The sequence below is a fragment of the Rhinolophus sinicus genome, linkage group LG03 (genome assembly GCF_036562045.2).
Source record: "Rhinolophus sinicus isolate RSC01 linkage group LG03, ASM3656204v1, whole genome shotgun sequence".
Lineage (NCBI taxonomy): Eukaryota > Metazoa > Chordata > Mammalia > Chiroptera > Rhinolophidae > Rhinolophus > Rhinolophus sinicus.
In genome coordinates, this window is record NC_133753.1 from 79908524 (window position 1) to 79931478 (window position 22955).

At 35.8% G+C, this 22955-nt stretch overlaps 1 protein-coding gene across 8 annotated transcripts in view; it reads left to right on the plus strand.

The window, feature by feature from the left end:
- The window catches only part of AKAP6 (A-kinase anchoring protein 6), a 461784-nt gene that overhangs the window by 377687 nt on the left and 61142 nt on the right, over positions 1 to 22955 (plus strand). For all 8 annotated transcript variants that reach the window (XM_019754535.2, XM_019754539.2, XM_074328129.1 and 5 more), the window contains one exon: positions 1233 to 1457. In XM_019754535.2, coding sequence (XP_019610094.2) covers positions 1233 to 1457 — 225 coding nt within the window. The remainder of the gene's footprint in view (positions 1 to 1232; positions 1458 to 22955) is intronic.

Consider the following 22955-nt stretch of genomic DNA (forward strand, 5'->3'; position numbering starts at 1 on the left):
TGCTGCATATTACTCTGTCTCAATTGCATATTAAACAACCCTATCAAGGCAGGCATTGGCATCTGCTGTGCTGACACAAATTGTGAATTAAATGAAATTGATGTCCTCTGTCGTATATTTATGAAGACGGACCATTCTCTGAAGTATTCTGTTTATGAAGAATTTATGATTGCAAACTGTTCCAGAACAAAAAAGTGGCAATAAATTCTTTTTTGTGACCCTACCCTCCAAGGGCATTGATCTCACCTCCTGCTGCTACTTTTGTTACAGCATAAAAACAATAGCTAAATCTGGATCCCACTGAGGGTCTTCAAATGATCAATATTTGCACCATGAAAATATAAGGGTGTTGGCAAGAGAGGCTATTTTTCTGTTACGATCTCCTAAAGATACTATTTACAGAGCACTACACAGCAGATGAACGTTGACTTAATTTTATTTGTGTTTTAAAGCTTATTTTTGTAGGTTTAATTCATCATTATAGATTAACTCTTACTGATTCTCTGAAGAGAGTATTTTCCACACAAAAAAAAAAGAAAGAAAGAAAAAAAGCCCTCCCGACTGAACCTTCATGATAGTTAACCTTAGAAGGCTTCTAACATAGTGGATTGGGACTTATTTTAACATATATACTGGAAAGTCTGGCATCCACAAATGCACAGTGGAAAGAATTGTGGGGTTGAACTACTTCTAAGTCAGGTAAAATCAGCAACCGCACCATAGAGGCTAACCCTATTTAAGAGCCCTCTGTTACATGGTTTGGGGAATTGTACTAAACAAAACAAAAATTGGAGTGTAATTCTGCATGCACAATCTACTCTTGGCCTCTTTAGTATATTGATTAAACTCAGACTTCTGTCTCTTGAAAATTTTATGCAGAGAATTTTTAAGTATAAACTCCCATCGTGAGAATTCGAATGAATTTTTATCAGCGTCCATGGTGAACTTATAGGTCAAAACTCCTTTCGGTTAATGGAAATTATAAGTGAATGAGGTCTTCTTAAGCCTCTAGTGGTAGTCAGAACAACACACATTGCTTAAGAATTCGAATCCTAAATGGAACAATGAGCTAATCTGAACTGAATGTCATTCTTGAGGTGGCAGGTGTGGCCACTTTCCAGGTGGCTCCTGTTACCAGCCAAACTGTGATATGTTTTTGGTACCTAAGCTAATCTATGTTTTTTGTTTTCTGTTGGTGTGTTTTCGTTTTTGTTTTTAATTTCATGCATTAGAAAACCCTAGGAGAGAAGATCCAGGACACAGTGGCAGGGCACAGTGCGTCAGGGTCACGTGACCTGCTCTCTCCTGAAAGCGGAAGCCTGGTAAGGCAGCTGGAGGTCAGGATTAAAGAACTGAAAGGGTGGCTAAGAGATACAGAGCTTTTCATCTTCAATTCCTGTCTGAGACAAGAAAAGGAAGGAACAATGAATGCTGAGAAACAACTGCAATACTTTAAGGTAATAAAAAAACAATCAAAGTTGATAAAAAGCTTTCTTTATGGTAGGGATGAAATATTTATCAAGTACATAAAGTATTATACCCTTGTATCTATGTATCACTGTGCACTTAAATGTTTCCTTGAATTTATAGACACCCTCCACATTTCTTACATGCCAACGCCTGTGTGTGTATAAAGATGAACATTAAGCATATCAAATACACATTGTATAGGGGAAATCTCTGCTGCTTGGGAGTTTTGTGCAAAGCCTGTGGAGGGGGGGGGCTTTGATAAATTAAAAGCAGACCAGCAAACCCTAAAGATTACTGAGGATTTTGAAAGGCCGACCTAAAGGTTCTATAAATAATGTGGCTAAAAATACTTCCATACATTGATCTGATAAAAGCACATGATTTAATTGAAGACCATCAATGCTGGCAAAAGGAAACCTAATTTTTACATATGAGAGAATCACCTATTCATGGAGGGAAGAAATAAAGAGGTTCCTAAATTATAGGCATCGTCCATCGTAGACAAATGCCAACCTTAGCGACACAGCTGTACGTGTGTTCAGTGTATGACGATGAAGAAGCATTTCCCCATTTGTTTCCATAGTTTACACACTATCTATTAAAAAGCAGTTTAACATTCAATTTTTTTCTCTTACTGCCCATGCCAGTCTGTAGTGCTTGAACCCTCTTGTAAAGGCAGTAATGGTTTGGGGTCTGGCTGGTGTCCGCCTGAGGCTTTCGGATTGTAGAATACGAATGCAGTAGCAAGAAGCCTTCTGACATGAAAAGTCTTAAAGGGGAGAAAGGGGAAAACCAAGAGGAAAGAACCTCTTGGGACCAAGCAGCTGTTTCTTCTCAAGGCCTCCCAGGACCAGGTTTTATTCATCTCACACCCTCTGCCCTGCAACCTCCCAGCAGTCTGTCAGAGAATTTAGTTATAGTCACATGTGGTTCCCTTTCCCTCTGCCAGACAGGCAGGCTCACCTTTCTCACCAGCACGGTCCAAGAGCAAGCACCCTCAAAGGCGAGACCACAGTACTTCCCAATAAACTGTATCACACACCTGCAAGTTAATTTGGTTGAAAATCTCTTCTGCCACTGAACTGACGCGACCAAACTGGAAGTTAAATGAAAGCCTCTTGCCAAGGCAAGTGAGTTTCACTGTCGAAAATCTAATCTCCAGATGATGTGTTATTTCATCTGTACTTGTCTTACCCTAACTCCTGTTGCAGGGAGATGGAGTCTTCCCTCGGTGTTATTTGAGCTTAATAATATGTGCCTTAGAAAGCATCCCGATCATTTGTAGGCTGGATGTTGTGAAATATATTTTTTCTCTATAGCACCCATATTGCAGCTTTAGTGACTTGGTTAATGGCTCCAGCCAGTTGTATGACCTTGGTCATGTTTCTTGTATGATCCTTGGTGCGTCAATTTCTTCATCCATAAAATGAGATGCTGATAGTATTTATCCCACACAGTTATGAGTTCACATATATAAATTATTATTTCTACTTTCTTTAATCGTGCATTCATTGAGGGATAGAAATACCTTAACATTATAAGCCCAAAGATGCTGCATAATAATAGAAAACAATAACAAGAAGTTTGTTATTACAGATATTTATATACCTACCTTCCTACCCATATACACAGATATTTGAAAACAACTTTTTTTTCTCATTCGCTATTATTATAAATGGAAACATGAGCAGTTCTGCATTAATTTTGCTAATGTTCCCAAAGGACATTGCTTTAGCTTTGTATTGTCTTATCAACATCATTTTCAGCTAGGTCCTAGTAAGAAATTTAAGAGTTTAAGGGACAGAGAGAAGTCTCTAGATTTCCAGATCATTAAATAATTCCTAGGAGTCCTAGTCATTTGCTAACACTTTCTAGCCGCAAGGGGGAAATTCTCTACACCTAATTCATTATTAACCACGTGCATCTTCATGCCTAAAAGTAATCATAGAATTTTAATTTTAAAAGTACTAGAGACTATCACATGCTTTTTACTATTTCACTGCTTTTCTTCAAAGATATGTTTTCCTTAGAGCATATTAATGTTTCTAGTGTCACTATTCATTAAACTAAATGCTTTTATACCCCACTGTTACTTATTTAGCTGTTTTTTAAATAATATAATAAATACAGAGACTTTCTTACCCCAAACTAAGGGAAGAACCTTGATGGTAATATACCCCTTGCCATATAGTTTCCCAGCCCTGTCCCATTCTCTGCTCTCCTCACCTAAGGTATTCATGATCCCAAACCCCATACTCTTTATTCACTTGCTTTCCTTTGATAGGAAATAATATTTTAAATTCTAGTTGTAACTTTATTAAATATGGTACATTTTAGTTAAATGTTATTAAATGGTAATCATGTACGTTCATTTTAGGACTTCCTTTTTCATTTAATATTGTAATGCAAGTATTTATTCATTGAATATAGCTGTAATTCACTTATTTTGACAATTGTATACTATTCTATTGTGAGTGTATACATGTATCTCATTTAATGCTAACAGCAGCCTATGAAGTTGGTATTAAGATCCTGATTTTGCAGTTCTGGGAACAGGCACATGAAGGTTAAGTTTCTACATACAATGAGTGGTAGAATTAGGTTTTAAATCTAGGGCTGTCTGACTCTGAAGTCCATTCTCTGAACCTCTATGCAAAATTGGTATTTATTGATATTTACTGAATGCTCTTCCATGTAAGCGACTCAAAGGGAAGAGCAGGGCAGACCATCGTTTCTTTCTGGTAGGTTCATCAGTCACAATCTTCAGCAATTTAATTAGAATGGCAAACAGCTTCAGCTGTTGATGATTTTGAGAGGTGAAAACATTTGTGTTTTGTTTTATATTTTTGTACTATATCAATGTAAATTTCTTTGCCATGTGTCACTTTTTTTTGTTGTTGAAACTTTTCAAGTTTCTTTGAGATTATGAACAAAGATGATTTTTCTTTATGAGCAGAAACACTAGTCACTTCTAAAATTTTGAACTTGAGGAGTTTGATCAGATCAGCTAAGTGGATCTAACATGGTAGCACATTTTTTTTTTTAAAGAAAGCTTTATGCATGTCTGTTGGAATAAATGTCTTTCCTAGCCAGAATTTTAAATATTTCTGAGTTGTTTACTCTTTAGCGCTTAGTGTATGATTAATCAAGAGTTCTGTATATTACCACATTCATTGGAAGAATCAAACCAAATGTTCGTACTACAATAATAATGTAATGTTTATAACTTGTCAAAATCATAATTGGTAAGCATATGCAGAATAAAAACTTTTTCTTTACCACAAATTTAAAGAACAGATACCTCCTGCCTTTCTAAGTGATAAAGCTGCTCAGATAGGAAAGTTATTAAAGAACCTTTCCATGTGGGAAATTTTTGTTATATTCTGCCCCTTGGGGGTTCCCAAATGTCTCCTGCCATCATTGGTCACAAAGAAGACAGGCTTTATCTATAGGGTTTAGCTTTATGATTCTCCATTCTCTCAAATCTCAGGCTTTTAACAGGATGAATTCCTTTATATGACACCCAGAGTAATGATAGATAAGCCACAGTACCGTACCCAGGAGAATGGGGAAGGAGAGTGCTGTATATAAAACGAAAAAGCCATTGCTTTGTAGACACAACTGTTTCTCTCTCAGAGCTTGGCTTGGGTTGAGAGAAGGGATCTGGATCTTAAGTTTTCAGAAAAAGAGAAAAAGCAATTGTGGAATGTATTCTTTTTCTTTAAGGCAGTAAGAGTGATAAATGTGGGATTAGACACAAGGCAAAAATCTACCTAAGAAAGAAAACGTCAAAGCCCAGCACAGGGAGAGACATGAAGGTGATAACCTAAGAGCCCTGATACAGAAATGCAAAGTTGTCAAGGAGTAAACACACCAGAACAACGAAATGTGGAGAGCGTATCAGATTTAATGAGGCCAGTTAGCAAAGGGCCCCATAGAGTTGCGTGTGCGGCTTCAATGCCATTGGCTGGAAAGCACTACTGTAAAGATGACCCTTTAGAGAGAAAATAAAATAATTAATTAATCATATGTTCCTTGTATCCCATAACCAAATTCATTATTCTAAAGACTCAAACTAGGGAGAAATTATTCATTACCAGCCAACGGAGGGCTGTAGCACTGGACTGGGCCTAGAATCAGCCTCAGAGTCAATAGTCAGACCTAGACAGTCTGTTGAGGTTAGGCCTTGCCAAGAGGCTCTGTCATCAAAAAGGTGAATGAGTGAAATAGATTTGGTAATCTCATCAATGATCAATGCCCCAAATGTGCTTAGCAATTTAAATTTGACCAAGCACTTTTATGTATGTTATTCTACTTAAACCTGACACAAATTATGTGAGTTGAAAATGTGATCACCTTCTTATGTGTGTATTTGTTTATTTTTATGGATAAAGAACTTGAAATGTGCCGAGTTAATGTGACCTGTTTGAATCCACACAGAAATTGGCAGCAAGACAGAGCAAAAGCCATGGTCTTTTGAGTTCAAATTCCAGTAGTCTCCCATTCCAATGGTCACTCACTGACCCTTCGGAATAAACATTGAAACCTCGTTTTACTCTAAATCAAGTGTTGCCAAACATATTCTGTAAAAGGCCAGATAATGCAATTTCTGTTGCAATTACTCCCCTCTGCTGTTGTAGCTTAAAAGCAGCCACAGACAATATGTAAATGAATAAGTATAATGTGTTTAATAAAACTAATTTACGAAACCATTTACAAAAGCCGGCAATGAGCAGGATTTGGTCCGTGGGCCTTGGTTTCCTGACCCTGTTCTAGATTACAAAAATTATTGTAAACATGAGAATTGTTATTGTCTGCATTTCCTTTAAGGAAAGGAGGCCATACTCGAATTGCATTAGGAGGGATAAAATGTTGTTTTTTAATAATTGTAACTATCACAACTCATACTTGTCCAGTGCTCACAAGATGTTAATCACCATTTCTAAATGTTTTGCCTGCATTCGCTTATTCAATCCTCATCATAATCTGAGGTGGGAGGTTTATTATTCGCTATGCAGAGATGAGCAAACTGAGGCAGGGAAAATTGAAGTCCGTTACTCAAGCTCATACAGTTAGTAAGTGATAGAGTCAATAGTCAGACCGAGGCAGTCAGTTCCAGAATCTGCCACCACTTTGTAGACTCAATAGTCCCTAGGGCAAAGCTCTATTTCTGAAAAGAGAAAAACACATTATAGTCGTTCTCCCTTATCTGCAATTTTACTTTCCGCAGTTTCACTTACCCACCGGAAATATTCAATGGAAAATTCCAGCAATAATCCTAAATGTTCACTTGTGCACCATTTTGAGTATCCTGGTGAAATCTTGTGCCAACCCGCTCCATCCTGCCTGGGACGTGAATCATCCCTGTCCAGTATATCCATGTGGCATAAGCTACCAGCTCTGATTGTCAGTAGCCATCTGAGATATCAGTTTGACTGTCTGGCAGAATCTCAGTGCTTGTTTTCAAGTAACCCTTATTTTAGTTAATAATAATTGCCCCCAAAGTGCAAGACTAGTGATGCTGGCAATTCAGATATGCCAAAGAGAAGCCTTAAAGTGTTTCCTTTGAGTGAAAAGGTTAGTATGGTACAATAGGGTATTTTGAGAGAGAGACCATGTTCACGTAACTTTTATTACAGTACATTGTTATAATTGTTCTCACTTATTACTAGTTATTGTTTTTAATCTCTTATGGTACCTAATTTATAAATTAAACTTTAGCATAGGTATGTATGGATAGGAAAACACATAGTATATGTAGGGTTTGATCCTACCCACAGTTTCAAGCATCCACTGGGGGCTTGGAAAGTATCCCCCACAGCTAAGGGGGCACTGCTGTAACTGGTAGCTTACTCTATTGCTCCTCATCGTATTTCTCAATACTTTAGGGCTGGAGGAAGTTAACAAGTCAATGTTTTATATCTTGGAAATTAAAATTTTTAGAGTAGTTCAGTGTTTAAAAGGATTTCAAATTAACCATGAGCATTACTAATTACTCTGAAAAGGAATATCACTAATACACTTCTACAAAATAAAGAGATAACTAAAAGAGTTAAACAGTTCATATGCTTTAAGAAATATTTACCCAAATCTCACTGTCTAATTTCCAGAAATAGAAATAAGACCAATCTAGTCAAGATCTTTAGAGGGAATTTCCCATGTCCACTATGACCAATCTCAAAGGGCACCATAAATAATCACACTTCATGGGTCACTCCCCAAAATCCACATTTTTAAGGAAACGAGCTTGAAAGATACGAGAAAATATTTTGGAAGTTTTGAGATATGAGAGAGGAGGCCGTGGCTTCTCCAGGTCCAGGAGCTTCCCTACTGCTGTATCCTGGAGCCATTACAAACTTTATACTGATGTGGTCGGCAAAGCTGCAAACAAAGAATTACAGTCATTCAATCTGGCTGTAACAAAAGTGTGCAAAATGCTTTCAGAATCAAAGACGTCAGACAGGACTTTCTTTTTGTCTTACATATATATTTTTAAATGCTCTATATTGACTATGTATGTTTATCAAATGAAAATACTGAATTCAGATTTTATCCGATATTTTCCCCTACCATATATAAAAAAAATCCATCACCTAACACTTCTTTGGAAGTAATTTAAGTAATTGGATACAATCCAGAACTGCCTTGTAAAAATAATTGGCTGGGTTAAGGTTGAAATTCAAAGATGGATTCAAATAAATGTTATTCATACTACCATCTGGGGGTGGTGGGAAGACCCACAGGAAATTTTTATTGGCAGTCTCAATGCAGCCTTCCAAAGTAAAAGAAAACGGAACAACAAAGGCCTAATTCTTTCTGAGTACACCTTTTACTAGACTAAGATGCTGAATGATTCCTGTCAAGTGAGGGGTTCTGCCTGAGTTGAGAATGCAAGGATATAGCCGTGTACTCATGTCAGGCATTGTTGTATTACTGCTATCAGGTAAACCAGAGTCATGCAAGTTAAGACTGCAGTGCTGCTCTAGAAAGATGAGGGAGAGAACACACCCTTCCTTACTCCATTGCTGCCTAGAAAACCACGACCTGCATTTAGATTCTGACCACCGTGATGAGCATTTCTATTCTTCATTGATTTCTTAACATCATGTACATGTTATTTTCATTGTTAATATACTCAAATTAGGAAGAAACTGGGAGAACAGAATTGCAAAGGTGTCTTCATGTTCTCCACGTAAGTGTGGGATTTAGAGCAGTGAATCTGATCCACCGGAGTGGAAAGGCTTACGCATGTGGGTTCAATATGCTTGGGTTAATCTTGGTTCAACCTATTTATAATCGATGATTTCCTTAATGCTTCAGGTTTCTCATCTTAAAAATGGGAATAATAATAGCACTTACCTCACAGGGTGATTGTGAGTGTAAATGAGATAATATATATGAAAGTTTCTTAAAATGAACCTACCTAATAAGACCGCTGTATATTTTAGCCATCAGCATTATAATTACTATAGCACAGCCACGTTCTTTTTAAGTTATTCTTAATACAGCAGAGTAAATAAATAAAGTAAATATATAAATAGTAAACAGATACACAAAATTCCACAGGGTTTCAATTACTTCAGGTGAGTTGTGTAATCTGTAGAAACTGAATTATCTGTTGGATCATTGACCTATTACCATTTAAGTAAAACCACAGGAGAATTGTTTTCCTCTCAAGACTAGAATAAAAGGAGTTAGAACATGTCCCAAATTTGCCCTTTGACCTATTGAAAGGACAGCTCTTTTGAGGTGCCAAAACCAGGTTCCAGATTATCAAAGTGGGTCTTCACATTAGGCTTTTGAGTAAGGTGGTAAACCAGAGGCCATTTTCTTCCCCACTTTCTGTCTCCCTGAACTTCTTTTGTAAACTCTCCCTTTCTTTATCATATTTCACCCAGATAATTGACACACACACACACGCACACACACACATGCACACACACCAACACCAACACACAATTAGACCTTTATTTAAGGAGATAAACAAAATTTATTTTTTTAGTGTTCACCTTGACTTGTCAGTCATCTTCTATAACTTTACTACCATATCATTCTTTTATAACTGACTAATTAATAGTGTTTATTAAGTATTCTCACGAGGCTCTGTTAGTTGGCAACATTATGATCTAGGATTTTCAGTTGTATAATCTCATTAAGTAATTTCTCTTTTCTTTGCCTGATATTCTTTATTTGTAAATTTAGGTTTTTGGACTGAAAAGATTTCTTCAACTCTAGCATTCTGTGATTCTGTAACAGCCATCTTTTTCCATTGGTAAATGTATTCAATTCTAGATGCCATTTAATTGTTCTAAATAACAGTTTCAGTCTCACACAGAACTTCTGATTATATAGCCAATTCTGTACCAAGATTTCTGTTCACTTCATGGAAAATGATTCATCTTTTAAGCCAAAGACATCTTTTGAACCAAAGTCCTAATGTTATTGCCTTTGGCACCACAGTAGCCAACTTCCTCTTTGTACCCATTTCCTTTCTACAATTATAATAGCTTTATAATTTGAGTAGAGATGCTGATCTAAAATGGAAGAGAAATGTTATTCCTACTTAAGAATTTTAGTGAGGATAGTGGCATAGACAACATGAATATATATATGTGTGTGTGTGTGTGTGTGTGTGTGTGTGTATATATATATATAAAATTATATATATATATATATATATATATATATATATATATATATAATTTTATTTTATAAATCATCAGGACTTGGTTGATTTAAAATTAGAAAGAAATATACCAATACATTGCAGGTGCAGTGATGACAAGCAAATCTACTTGTAAGAAACGGAAGACAGAACACTCTTGGTTAAAATTACCAACCAGGTTGAAGAGGTGGAGGATTTTAATCTAACAGAACTAGAGACCCTGCAATTAGAGGCCTAGATTTATTACTTTCTCATCTGTTAGGAACCTTGAAGTTCTTCACAATATATGTAACGACTTAATATATCCTTGCCTGTCCTTTTGTTATCAATTTTTTGCATGTTATTTTAGGTGAATTTCTTATAAATTGCATTGTAACCAAATCTAAAAGTCTGTATCTTTTCATAAGAACATAAGCCCATTCGCATTATTTTCTTGCTTAGGATTGCTGAACTTTCCTCTCATCACATTCATTTATTCATTCAATAAATATTTATGGACACCTACCATGTGGCAGGCCCAGGTCCAGGTGTTAGCAATGCATAAAGCTTACCCTGTTGTCTTGTTTAAATATTTTGCTATAAGGCATGTTGTTTTGTTCATTTTTACTTTAGTAAACTGAAAGTTTTTAAAAAATATTTCCTTTATTTCCAATATGAAGAATGAATCAGTCTCTCATTGATGCCACTTTTAAAATGGAAATTGACTGGCTTTTTCCTCTTTCTCCACCCTAGTTCTCCATTTTTATTGATATAATCTTGAATTTAATTATTAGCTAACATTATTTTACTAATATAATTACATTATTTCTCATACTTTCAATAATTTCCTTGATATTTGCATTATACTTTTTACGAATATGAAAAATAATTCAGAATTAGTTCTTTAGAATACTGATTTTGTTGCTCAACATCAATTTTTTTTATATACCACGGTTTTTCTTTAATTATTTATTTTTTTCAGTTACAGTTGACATTCAATATTATTTTATATTAGTTTCAGATGTACAGCATAGTGCTTAGACATTATTTAAATTATTCTTGTACTGACTATTAGATTGTCTTCTAATAATTTTTATAGGAAAAGTACATTCCTAGTATATTCTACAAACCCTTGCATGTCTGAAATGTATTTTACTTGACCTCCCATATAAACAATAGCTTGGCTGAATATAAAATTTTGCTATAGGGTGTATAATCTTCTGCCATCAAAACTGCTTTTGGCATTTATAGTCATAAAGGAGAAATCTGATTTTTGTTACCACATAGTAACTTCGTTTTTCATTTGTGTATAACTGGGTGTTGGTCTCCTTTCATTTCTTTTGCTGGGAACGTAGTGAGTCCTAATTGATTTAGAAAACTTAAATCCTGCTTTAGGTCAGAAAGTTTTGCTTGCAATTTGATTATTACAAGTTCTCCATATGCTTAGTTCTCTCCTTTTGGCAGTGCTATTCTATGCATACTGAGTCCCCTGATCTTTCCTTCCCTTAAAGAAATCAATTTTTATTTTCACGTCTTTATCCAGGGACTTCTGGTAGGATTCTCAAGGTTGTTTTGTGTTTCGGCAGTACCTAATTTTGTATCTTATTGTCTTCATTGCAATTTGTAATTCTTTTCATCTTTGTGCCATCTTTGCTAATCTTCATTTGTTCCATCTTCAGAAGTGCCTACTTCAGCACCATGGATGCAATATCCTTGTGCATATTTTCAAGAAATGGATTGCAATTTTCTAAGGTTTTCTTTTTTCTCGTATAAATTCGGTTTCAAAAAGGGTCTAGTAGTCTATTAGTCCTCCAATTAGGCCGTTTTCTGAACTACAGCAGTGTCTGAGAGATTCTGTAAGTGGCTCCCTATACAAATATTTCAGGCCCAGACAAAACGTAAATGGAAATTTTTTTTTTTTTTAAATTAAATTTATTGGGGTGACAATTGTTAGTAAAATTACATAGATTTCAGGTGTACAATTCTGTATTACATCATCTATAAATCCTATTGTGTGTTCATCACCCAGAGTCGGTTCTCCTTCCATCACCATATATTCGATCCCCCTTACCCTCATCTCCCACCCCCCACCCCCACCCCCCTTACCCTCTGGCAACCACCAAACCATTGTCTGTGTCTATGAGTTTCTGTTTCTCATTTGTTTGTCTTGTTCTTTTGTTGCTTTTGGTTTATATACCACATATCAGTGAAATCACATGGTTCTCTGCTTTTTCTGTCTGACTGTAAATGGAAATTTTCAATTTCCTTTAGTTTATTAAAATTCCAGGCTGAGAAAGTATAGAGCATATATATGAGATAGCAAATTTGGCTACTGATACTGAAGCATAGGGTACCTCCATGTCTAATGTCAGGTGAGGTTGAAAGCAAGCCAAGGAGCTCACACTTTCCTCATTCATCAGGGGCATGCTCAGTGTCCCAGAGCAAGGCAGTGGCCTTGTAGAGCTGTGTGTCCATCAGCCTGGAGGCAGAAAGCCTCATTAGGGGGCACCTATTCTGTAAATTTAGGTGCTACATCCTGGGAGCTTGAAATAGTGTAGTTATAGTGAAAGTGAGGAAGCTGGATTTAAGAGATCTCAGGATAAGAGATAACAAGATTTGGGAAGTATGTTGCTGGGAGGGGTGAGGAAGAGAGAGGACCGAGGCCTGAGATCATTCCCACCCCTCTCCTTGGAATGATGTTGCCTCTGCATTAGCCCACAGTCCACTTTAAATGAGGAGGAGAATCTTCAATGGAAGGTATTGAAAGTAATAGAACTTGTTTAAAGATGGACGGGTTCTGGTACTGAAAAAGAGGAGCCAGTTCCAAATTATTTGGGGAGTGTGGATAGAAATATTTTTAATTCATTCAACACTGTTCTCTTAAGCAAACACCTGTGTCAAGTGGTGTGCTGGGCACTGGGGATACTGTGGGGAATCATGCATTGCCCTCTTCCAAGGAACACACAGTCTAAAGGGAGATATAGACAAATTGACAGGCAAGTAGAATAGAATGTAGCTGTGTTTTCCTGGGAGTTACCATGTGCTATGGAAGTGCATGGGACTTTCCTGGGGAGGGCAGGTTCTTGTGGGAAGAAGCAAAGAGGCTCCTAGAGTGAGTAATTCTAAATTGAGATCTGAAGTGAAGAGAGAGGAGAATAGACAGAATAGCATGTGCACATATGGAGGCCTGGAAATAAGGGATCAAAGAAATTCCTGTGTTGTGTACATGCCTATTTACATTGTATTCAAGTGTGTATAAGTATGAATCTATGTATCTGTCAACAAAGTAGGTGTAAATTTTTTTTTAAGACTTTATTTTTTTAGAGCAGGTTTAGGTTGACAGCAAAATTGAAGGGAAGGCATAGCGATTTCTCACATGCCCCTGGCCCCCACCCATGTACAGCCTCCCCCATTATCAACATCCCCCCTAGAGTGGTGCATTTGGTACAACTGATGAACCTACATTGACACATCGTAATCACACAAAGTCGATAGTTTACATTAAGGTTCACTCTTGGTGTTGTACATTCTGTGGGTTTGGACAAATTTGTAATGACATGTGTCCATTGTTATGGCCCTAAAAATCCTCTATGCTCCACCTGTTCTTTCCTCACCCACCTCCCCCCACCCCCATCCTCCTCACCCCTTAGCAACCATCACTGATCCATAGTTTTGCCTTTTCTAGAATGTCATATGGTTGGAATCATACAGTATGTAGCCTTTTTGGATTGGCATCTTTCACTTAGTAATATGCATTTAAGGATCCTCCGTATTTTTTCATGGATTGATAGCTCATTTCTTTTTAGCACTGAATAGTATTCCACTGTCTGGATGTATCACAGCTTATTTACCCATTCACCTACTGCAGGAGATATTGGTCGCTTCCAGGTTTTGGCAATTATGAATCAAGTTACTGTAAACATCCACACACAGATTCTTGTGTGAACCTAAGTTTTCCACTCTTTTGGGTAAATATCAAGGAGCACATTTGCTGGACCTTACAGTAATAGTATTCTAGTTTATTTTATAAGAAACTACCAAACTGTCTTCCAAAGTGCCGGTACTATGTTGCGTTCCCACCAGAAAGGAGTAAGAGTTCCTGTGGTCCACACCCTCACCAGCATTTGGTGTTGTCAGTGTTCCGAATTTTGGCCACTCTGGTAAGTGGTATTTCACTGTTGTTTTAAGAGTATAAAACTTTTGAAAGGAGGCAATATCTTGAAGTTGTGTTTGTTTTGTGTGCCCTGTGTCGTATAAAGACAATACCTTAGGGTCACTAGATACTCAAGAAATACTTTGCAGGGTGTGGAAGTTCCTCATAAGATGGGATCTGAGGTCATTTAGCTAGCTCAGCCTCCTCTGCCAAAGAAGAGAAAACCAAATCCCGGATAAATTCTATGACTCACCCTGGACAGAGCCAGAGCCAGATGGCAGTCCACGTCCATTGAGTCCTAATCCGGGCCATAGTCCAGTGATACTGAACCAATGATTTCATGAGAGTCGTCCTTGACGTCTCTGCAATTTTCCCATCTCAGTTTTTCCTCTATAAAAAGACATCATAAGCCTATCTCATTTGATGAATAGAAATGAAAAATGATCGTCACAAGGGACATTATGATTAATAGGAAAATAGAAATGCTTGTTAATCCTATGAAATACTATTTTAAACAGTATTAACAATCCATACGACAACAAACCAAGGCTTCTCTGGCACTGGAACTCAGAGACTTACCATCTCTGCTGGCAACGGCTTCTGATTTCCAGGGTCTTTACTCTCAGGAGTTCAACTCAGTATGGAGTTTGCTGTCATTTTTCACCTTGTGTTTATGTTGTACCTCCATATGCAGAGCTTAAAGAGCTTTACAGACATTAGCTTCTTAATCCTCCCAAAACCTCTCTAAGATAGGGCAGAAGCAGAAATCATTATTCCCATCTGGAAAAAAAAAAAATAGCCTAACTTATCTCTGTTAATTTCACTGAGGCTCTAAACTGTTGATTAAATCCTAATTTATACCCCGTACATTTAGAATACCAAATTCTCTTCCCCCAAGGATATTTTTCTTTCTTTTTGAATTTAATGTCATGAGGATAAGTGTAAAAGTAAATTGACAGGTCTGATATTAGAAGCTCCTTCGAGAAATGTAGGATAGACATTTACCCAGGTTCCTCCTCAGGCTCGCTTCCTTTTCTCAAAATGTTCTTCTTGATTGCCCTTCAGTCATCAGGAGGAATGACTTTTAGGAGTTAGAGGGATGTTTCAAGCTCCTTCACTCCTTCGTCTGTCAGCCAAAACCAACCAGCAAGAGAACCAATAGATACCCATTCATCCATGCCATTCCAACTTTCAATTAAACACTAGTGCAACAGACTTTAAAGCTTTACGAAAGCAACAATGGAAGTTAAATTTTCAATCTTGCGTGCTTTGCTTAGGCATGTGGTTCTCACTATAAAGATATTTGTAATTAGCCTTTGAAGGTGTTAGAACATAACCAAGACACGAGCGGAATTTGAAACCAAGTAAAGTTGATTCATGCAAATGATTGTAATAAAACACTTGCCCACAGTTCAGGTCAATGAGAAGGAAAATAAATAAAAGCGATAAAGACAAAATGAAATTAATAATCTATCACCTCTAGAAGTTCATCAGAGGATATGAGAGTCAGCTTGCAACTGATTTGAGAAATATTCAGGGTTGTATTTTATTATTATTTTTAAAAGTCCATCTCAGACCTCCTTATGACATTTTTCCTGTCTCATAACAGAATAAGGTTATGTAATAATCTGATGCCAGACGATGTTAAAGGCTAAAGGATCATTGCTTTTTTAGAGAAAGGGTACATACTGAGGGCACATAAAAGTTATATGATTTACTTAAGATCACACAACTAGTTATTGCTAAACTAGGAGAAGTCTAATTTGCGTGTTTTTTTCCCCCTCAATCTAAGTTACTTCTTAAATGTTCAATTAAAATATCTTTATGCTCAGGTGACATAGTCTCCCTTGCAGCCAAAATATTTGATGGTATGAATGAGAGGACTGTCGCCCAATGTGTTCAGTATTCTTTTGGGGAACAGGCAGAAGAAAGATGTGGTGTCTCTTCTCAAAAGAAAAGAACAGATGTTCCTCTAAAAGGAAAATTACCTTTATTCAAGAAAATGCCCTCAAAAAATTTTCCTGGACCTCTGTTTTGTTTTAGCTATAGGAGAGTTTAAAGAATGAAGTTCTTATTACATTTCTTTTTCACAGGGTTCCAGAATATTGCTTTGAGTTAAATAATCACTATAGGAATTTGCCAGTTGGCTAATATTTAGTCAGCATCTCTCCACTACCTAATATAATAGTTGAAGAGTGTTTTGCCATTATATGTTAGTTAAACGTTTAAGTGACCCTGAGAGTGTGGTTAGTATTGCTGCACATCTGGGAACACTGAGAACTGGTGAAAAAGAGTCAGGTTGCCCTGGGCTTCCACACAAACACAAAGGGAAAAAGCTAAGAAGCAAATTCCCAGGGGTCCCAACTCACAGGAAAATGTCCTATTTATTTTAGATGTTAGGAAAATAAAAACAGAAATATGAAGTTTATAGAGCTGTGTATACCTCAGCCTATTCTAGGTTAGGGAGGAGTAAGTGAATAAACAGAAGGGTCTTTCTAATGTTGACTTTTTCTCCCTGGTATCACTTTTCTCCTTTTTAAGTGGTGTTATTCCCCACAGCCTAACTCTCGTCCTGCATCCTTGTTGTGTCCTTGGAGTTCTTGAATTCATTTATTTTTCATCTGTAGGATTCTGGAATAACAGGAATACTTCCCCCAAATACAATCCCTAGTTGTTATACTTCAAGGAACACTCTGAGCTTGGTGATGTGTTCCAGGAGTGGCTTCGTAGGAAGTAAAGAGTAAGTTAGCCAGAGATGGGAATAGGAAGAAATAGGATTTTTAAAAGAGAAGGTGGAAGGATAGCCAACTGTATACTGATGAGAGAGCTAGAGAAATACCATAAAACAGAGTTGGATGAGTCATGAAACTAATTAGTCCAATAATCTGTCCTTTCTTGGGCATTCTACATTATTCCTAGAAATCCCTCTCAGGTCGCCCTTGCTTGCGTTCTTGATACAGCTTCCTTCTCCAGGTGTGGTCTCTACAATGATCCTTCTTTTATAGATTTAGCCTAGTGGAGTTATTGCACTATACCTTGTCATATAGAATTCTTTTCTTCCTTTCCTCAAGACTGTAGTGGATATTCCTTTGACCTGATCAGTGAATATGCAAGACCCATGAAAAGCACAGATGAGTTCAGGTAACTGAACAGATAACCTAGAGAAGAAAATCACCTACCGTACCCCAGAATTACTTGGAAATATTCCCGTGGAATCAATGAGATAAAAAGCACAGCGGGTGTTGTAAATAGATTTTAAAATATAATAATGTAAAAATAAATGGCAATTAGTGCCTTATCTGGTTATGAAAGGTGTGATTGTAGAATTTTAAGAAAAGGTATTTTATAGTATAATGGTTAAGCTGCATTTATATCCAGCACCCTTTCCCCTTTATTGCTGAAAGTTACCTTTCTATAATTGCAGACTGGTTTAGCATCTGAACAATAATGGACGTTTTTAAAAGATTATTGCCAAAAGTGAATTCTTTATTCCAGGGAGACTCTGTAATAGATACCAGCATTTTAGTAATGATACAAGCAATCTGTAAGCTATTACAGTTTTCTTTAGAGTAACTTAATCTTCATATTGTTTTGTATGTCTGGAATTTTAATAGTGTTTTTCATTTATAAAAGGAAGTTTATAACATATTACTAATTACATGTGAATATGAACTAAGCACACGACCACTGAGCTTGATTCTTAAAAACAAATATATTTAAAAATACTTAACCTAGTGCAGGGAAAGTCACAAAGAAATTAAAGAATGCCACACGGGGATAACAACAGTTTTCGTGCTATAACATAATGAATGTCTGCATTTTTAGAATGGTTATTATATTTTGGTCCACAGCTAAAAAAATAGCTAGAGGAATAGAAATACTCTTTTCCAAATATAATTAATATTTTTTTCAACAGATGAAGGTACAATTAAAACACAAAAGTGAGCATTCATAAAGGAATGATTAGCTTTTTTCTTGATGATACCATTCATCCAAGAGTCTCCAAGAATTTATAGTATTAATTAAGAGTCCTGGTGGCCCTTAATGATTCAACTTAATTCGTGAGGATACTAGATTGCAAGGAAAAGAAAGATTTTTTCTAGGTCAAAGGTCAGGCTCATTAGGCCCTGGAGGTAAAGGTGACTGGTGAACAGAGGGGAGATGATTGTTCTTAAAAATAAAAGCATTCACTGAAAATATTGTGATTTTAAATGGTTATGAGAAATCACTCAGTGTTAGAATCTATACTTATATTGTCATGTACAATTCTAAAACTATTTTGGCACACATCCCAGATCCTCTTCAAAGAGCTGGTAGAGATGTGTTTGGTGAACCAATTTAGGGGGCTTTAATGCTATTTTTAAAATCTAGTTTTTATATTAAATGAACCAGTTTGTTATTTTGAAAGAAGTTATAATCTACTTAAGACTGTCATTCTCTGTTTCTGACTTGCAATTAGATGGTATTTCCAAAATGTCAGCCCTAGATTCTGTTTCTATCATCACCATAATAAAATGTGACAGCCAAGATATTATATCAATACCTTTTCCATAATTAGCAATAAGGATCCTGCCAAGGGTTAACTAGAAAAGTTTTATAAACATTTTCTACAAATGGTCCTGACGGCAGTATTATGCTTTTGAAATCTGCTAATGTAGCAAAGACTCCTGACAACCAGGAGATAAATCTATGAGCAAAACTGTTTGGAGAGAATAGTTTTGTGGTGTGTGATGTATGTTATGTAAATGAGCTTATTAGGACTCTCATCTATTTTATTATTGGTGACCAATTTAATAGAGGCATTTAAAAAACAATATTTCTGCCTGACTCCTAGAAATGAAGAAGATACATTGATATAATTGAGAGCAAATGATTGCATGTCGTGCCATTTAATCATGTCATTTTTCAATTGCTATTTTTTGCACTTCACTGCATGCTTATAGAATATTTAGCTTCAATATAGATTAAGTCCCAGGGTTTGCAACTGAGCTGAGTTCCTGTATTGGCTGACATAGTCTTTCAAGTTTGGAATAAGTTAAAATACGCAGCTGTCATTTGCCTATATTTTCTTTAAAATACGCAAGTCATTTTTCATACTCACTTGAGTTATATTAATTTTTTTTGCTGTTTTGAATAATTACTCTTTTACAATTAGGATGGAAATTATTTGTAACAGTTATACACTAGGTCTAGCTAAGTTAAGCACTAGGTATAGTTAATTGTATGCTTATATACTACCAGGTATAGGTAAGTTAATTGGCTCAAGAATGGAGTGGTCAGGACCCAAATGTCTGCTGACCCCTTGCTGGAAACTTTGATAATCATTTGCCAAATGAATGTTTCCTACTTTTGTTCAATCTCTTCTTTATTATTCATGTAATTTCTGTATTTCTCAGAAAAGAGATTATTTGCCATGGTATGCTAGAATGTGAGGTTCTTGAGGGTAGAAATTATTGTCTATTTTGTTCACTAATATAACTCAAACACTCAGAAGAGTGCCCATTATAATAGGTGCTTAATAAATATTTGCTCAATGAACGAATTAGTATTTTTTCCATCTCTGCTATCATAACCATGCTTACAACTTGCATAGATTATTAATTCTTAACATATTTGCAGACCAAGGAATGGATATAAGATAGACCCCCTGAAAGGTGCACAGAAGTGCACCTTTCAACAATAATTTCAACAAAAATTGTTGGCTCCCTTATCAACAATAAATTTATGGGTGTGGCTACTTCTGGTTAGAAGTGGGGCAGAGATGGTCTGATAATGTAGAAATCTTACAAGTTTTTCAGGTCTCTTATGAAAAGCAGTGTAGCATAGTGTTTTCATGGCTCTGAATTCAGGTTGCATGGGTTAAAATTCAACCTTTGCTACTTATTAGCTGTGTTATCTCTGGTCAGTTACTTAACCTCTTTGTGTCTCCATGTCCCCATTTGTAAAATAGGTAGATGACAATAATACATATTTCATAGCACTGTAGTGAGGATTAAATGAGTCAACATATAAAAATACTTTAAAAATGCATAGCACACTGAAATATAAAAAATGTCATTAGCATAGGAGATTAGTGAAAAATAGCTAATGAAATTTTAAGAATAGTGTTCTAGAAATTAATAAGACTCAATAATTGTTGATTATTACTTTTTATTCAAGTAAATCTTGATTAAATATTTAAAGAGAACATTGTGAAACTCTAACAATGAAAGAAAAAATAAAGAGAACATAGCATTTTTATTTTGTTTTGGTTCAGATATACGAGGTCTAACAATTATATTCACGAACTTGTTGCAACGATGTTGCTAACCTTTTTTGATATAAGAGGGATTATTCATTATGAATTTGTACCAACTGGAGAAACAGTTAACCAAGTTTACTATTTGGAAGTGCTAAAAAGGCTGCGTGAAAAAGTTAGACAGAAACGACCTGAATTTTTCACCAACTATGGCTCTTGCATCACGACAATGCACCAGCTCACATGGCACTGTCTGTGAGGGAGTTTTTAGCCAGTAAACAAATAACTATATTGGAACACCCTCCCTACTCACCTGATCTGGCCCCCAGTGATTTCTGTCTTTACTGGAAGATAAAGGGAATATTGAAAGGAAGACATTTTGATGATATTCAGGATATCAAGGGTAATATGATGACAGCTCTGAAGGCCATTTCAGAAAAAGAGTTCCAAAATTTCTTTGAAGGGTGGACTAGGCGCTGGTGTCAGTGCATAGCTTCCCAAGGGGAGTACTTCGAAGGTACCCATAGTGACATTCAGCAATGAAGTATGTAACACTTTTTCTAGGATGAGTTCGTGAAGTTAATTGCCAGACCTCGTATATAGTCAACTCAGAATGATCTTTGATAAAGTATATAAACTGTATTTGACATGTCAGGTCTTTCATTTTTGTACTGACACCAACAACACAATAGATTACAATTTCATAAGATGTACATGATTTATGTTTTATATGAAACTCATCACTGCATTAATTAGACTTAACTAGCATTCTTCAACTTTCACATTTTCTTCAACTCCTTTTCAGATCCATGGTCTTCGATGTAGACTTTTCTGTTTATGTTTTATGATATTTCTAGAAGTAGAACAGTTGTATTTTAAAAGGCACTGCATTATTTTTATTATATAGCAGGATGTATTATCTGAGATTTATAGGTTTGCAGTTATGACTCTATCCCAGGAAATTGAATAGCTATTACTTTTTAAAAAACTAAATAATAGCTCTAAGTTTTCATCTATAAGTGTATTAATCTGCATATTGACTCATGGTTGCGAAACCATGATGACTGGATGGTCTTAGTAATATCATAGGGTCTGTTGTCATGACACACCCTAAAGGAATGGTAAATTCTATGATTATATCATCAGTTATGCGGTTGATAATATATACCTGGACTTAACAAGTGATTTATAAAAAACACAGCTTTATTGAGATATAATTCACATACTATAAAATCTAATTTCAGAGTTTTTCACCACCCTCAATAGTAACCCCTTGCCTATTAGCAGTCACTCCATATCCCCCCTGACTGCAACTCCTGGCAATCACTAACGCTTTCTATTTCTATGTATTTGTCTATTCTGGACATTTCTTATAAATGGAATGATACAATATGTGGCATTTTATGATTGGCTTCTTTCACTTAGCATAGTGTTTTCAAGGTTCGTCCATGTATCAGTACTTTATTCCTTTTTATTGTCAAATAATATTCCATTGTACGGATATACTACTTTTTTTTTTTTAAATCTATTTTTATCCATTGATGGATGTTTGGTTGTTTCCACTTTTTGGCTGTTATGAATAATGTGGTTATGAATGTTTGTCTACAGGTTTTTGTATGTTTTTAATGTGTTTTCAATTCTTTGGGCATTTCATAGGAGAAATTGTTGGATCATGTGATAACTCTATGTTTAACTTTTTGAGGAAATGTCATACTGGTTTTCAAAGTGAGTGCACCATTTTGCAATCCCACAGGCAACATATGAGGGTTTGTATTGCCCTAACCAACATTATTTTTGATTTTTGGTTTTGACCAACCTAGTGGAAGTAAAGAACTGTCTAATTATGGTTTGTATTGGCATTTCACTGATGGCTACGGAAGCTGAATGTCTTTTCATATGTATATTGGCCATTTGTATGTCTTCTTTGGAGAAATGTCTACAAGTATTCAAATATTTCACCCATTTTTAAAATGGAGTTACTTTACATTATTGAGTTTTAAGAGTCTTTATATATCCTGGATAGAAGTTCTTTATCAGGCATATAATTTTTAGGCATTTTCTCCCATTCTGTGGGTTATTTTTTAACTATTTTTATAATATCATTTGGAAAGTAAAAGTTTTTCATTTTGATAAAATTGTTCAAAAGTCACTTTTACTTTTGATGTCATATCTAAAAAACCATTGCCTAGCTCAAGGTTATGAAGATTTACACCTATGTTTTCTTTTAAATATTTTTAGCTATAGCTCTTATATTTAGGTTCGTAATCCATTTTGAGTTTTGCATATGATATGAGGTGGGAGTCCACTTCATTCTTTTGCATGTGGATATTCAGTTGTCCCAGCACCATTTGTTGAAATGACTATTTTTTCATGAGTTAATTATACCAAGAGCCTTTTAATTCCATGTATTTTATTGATAAGCATTCTATCTTTAATCATTAATACCCTAT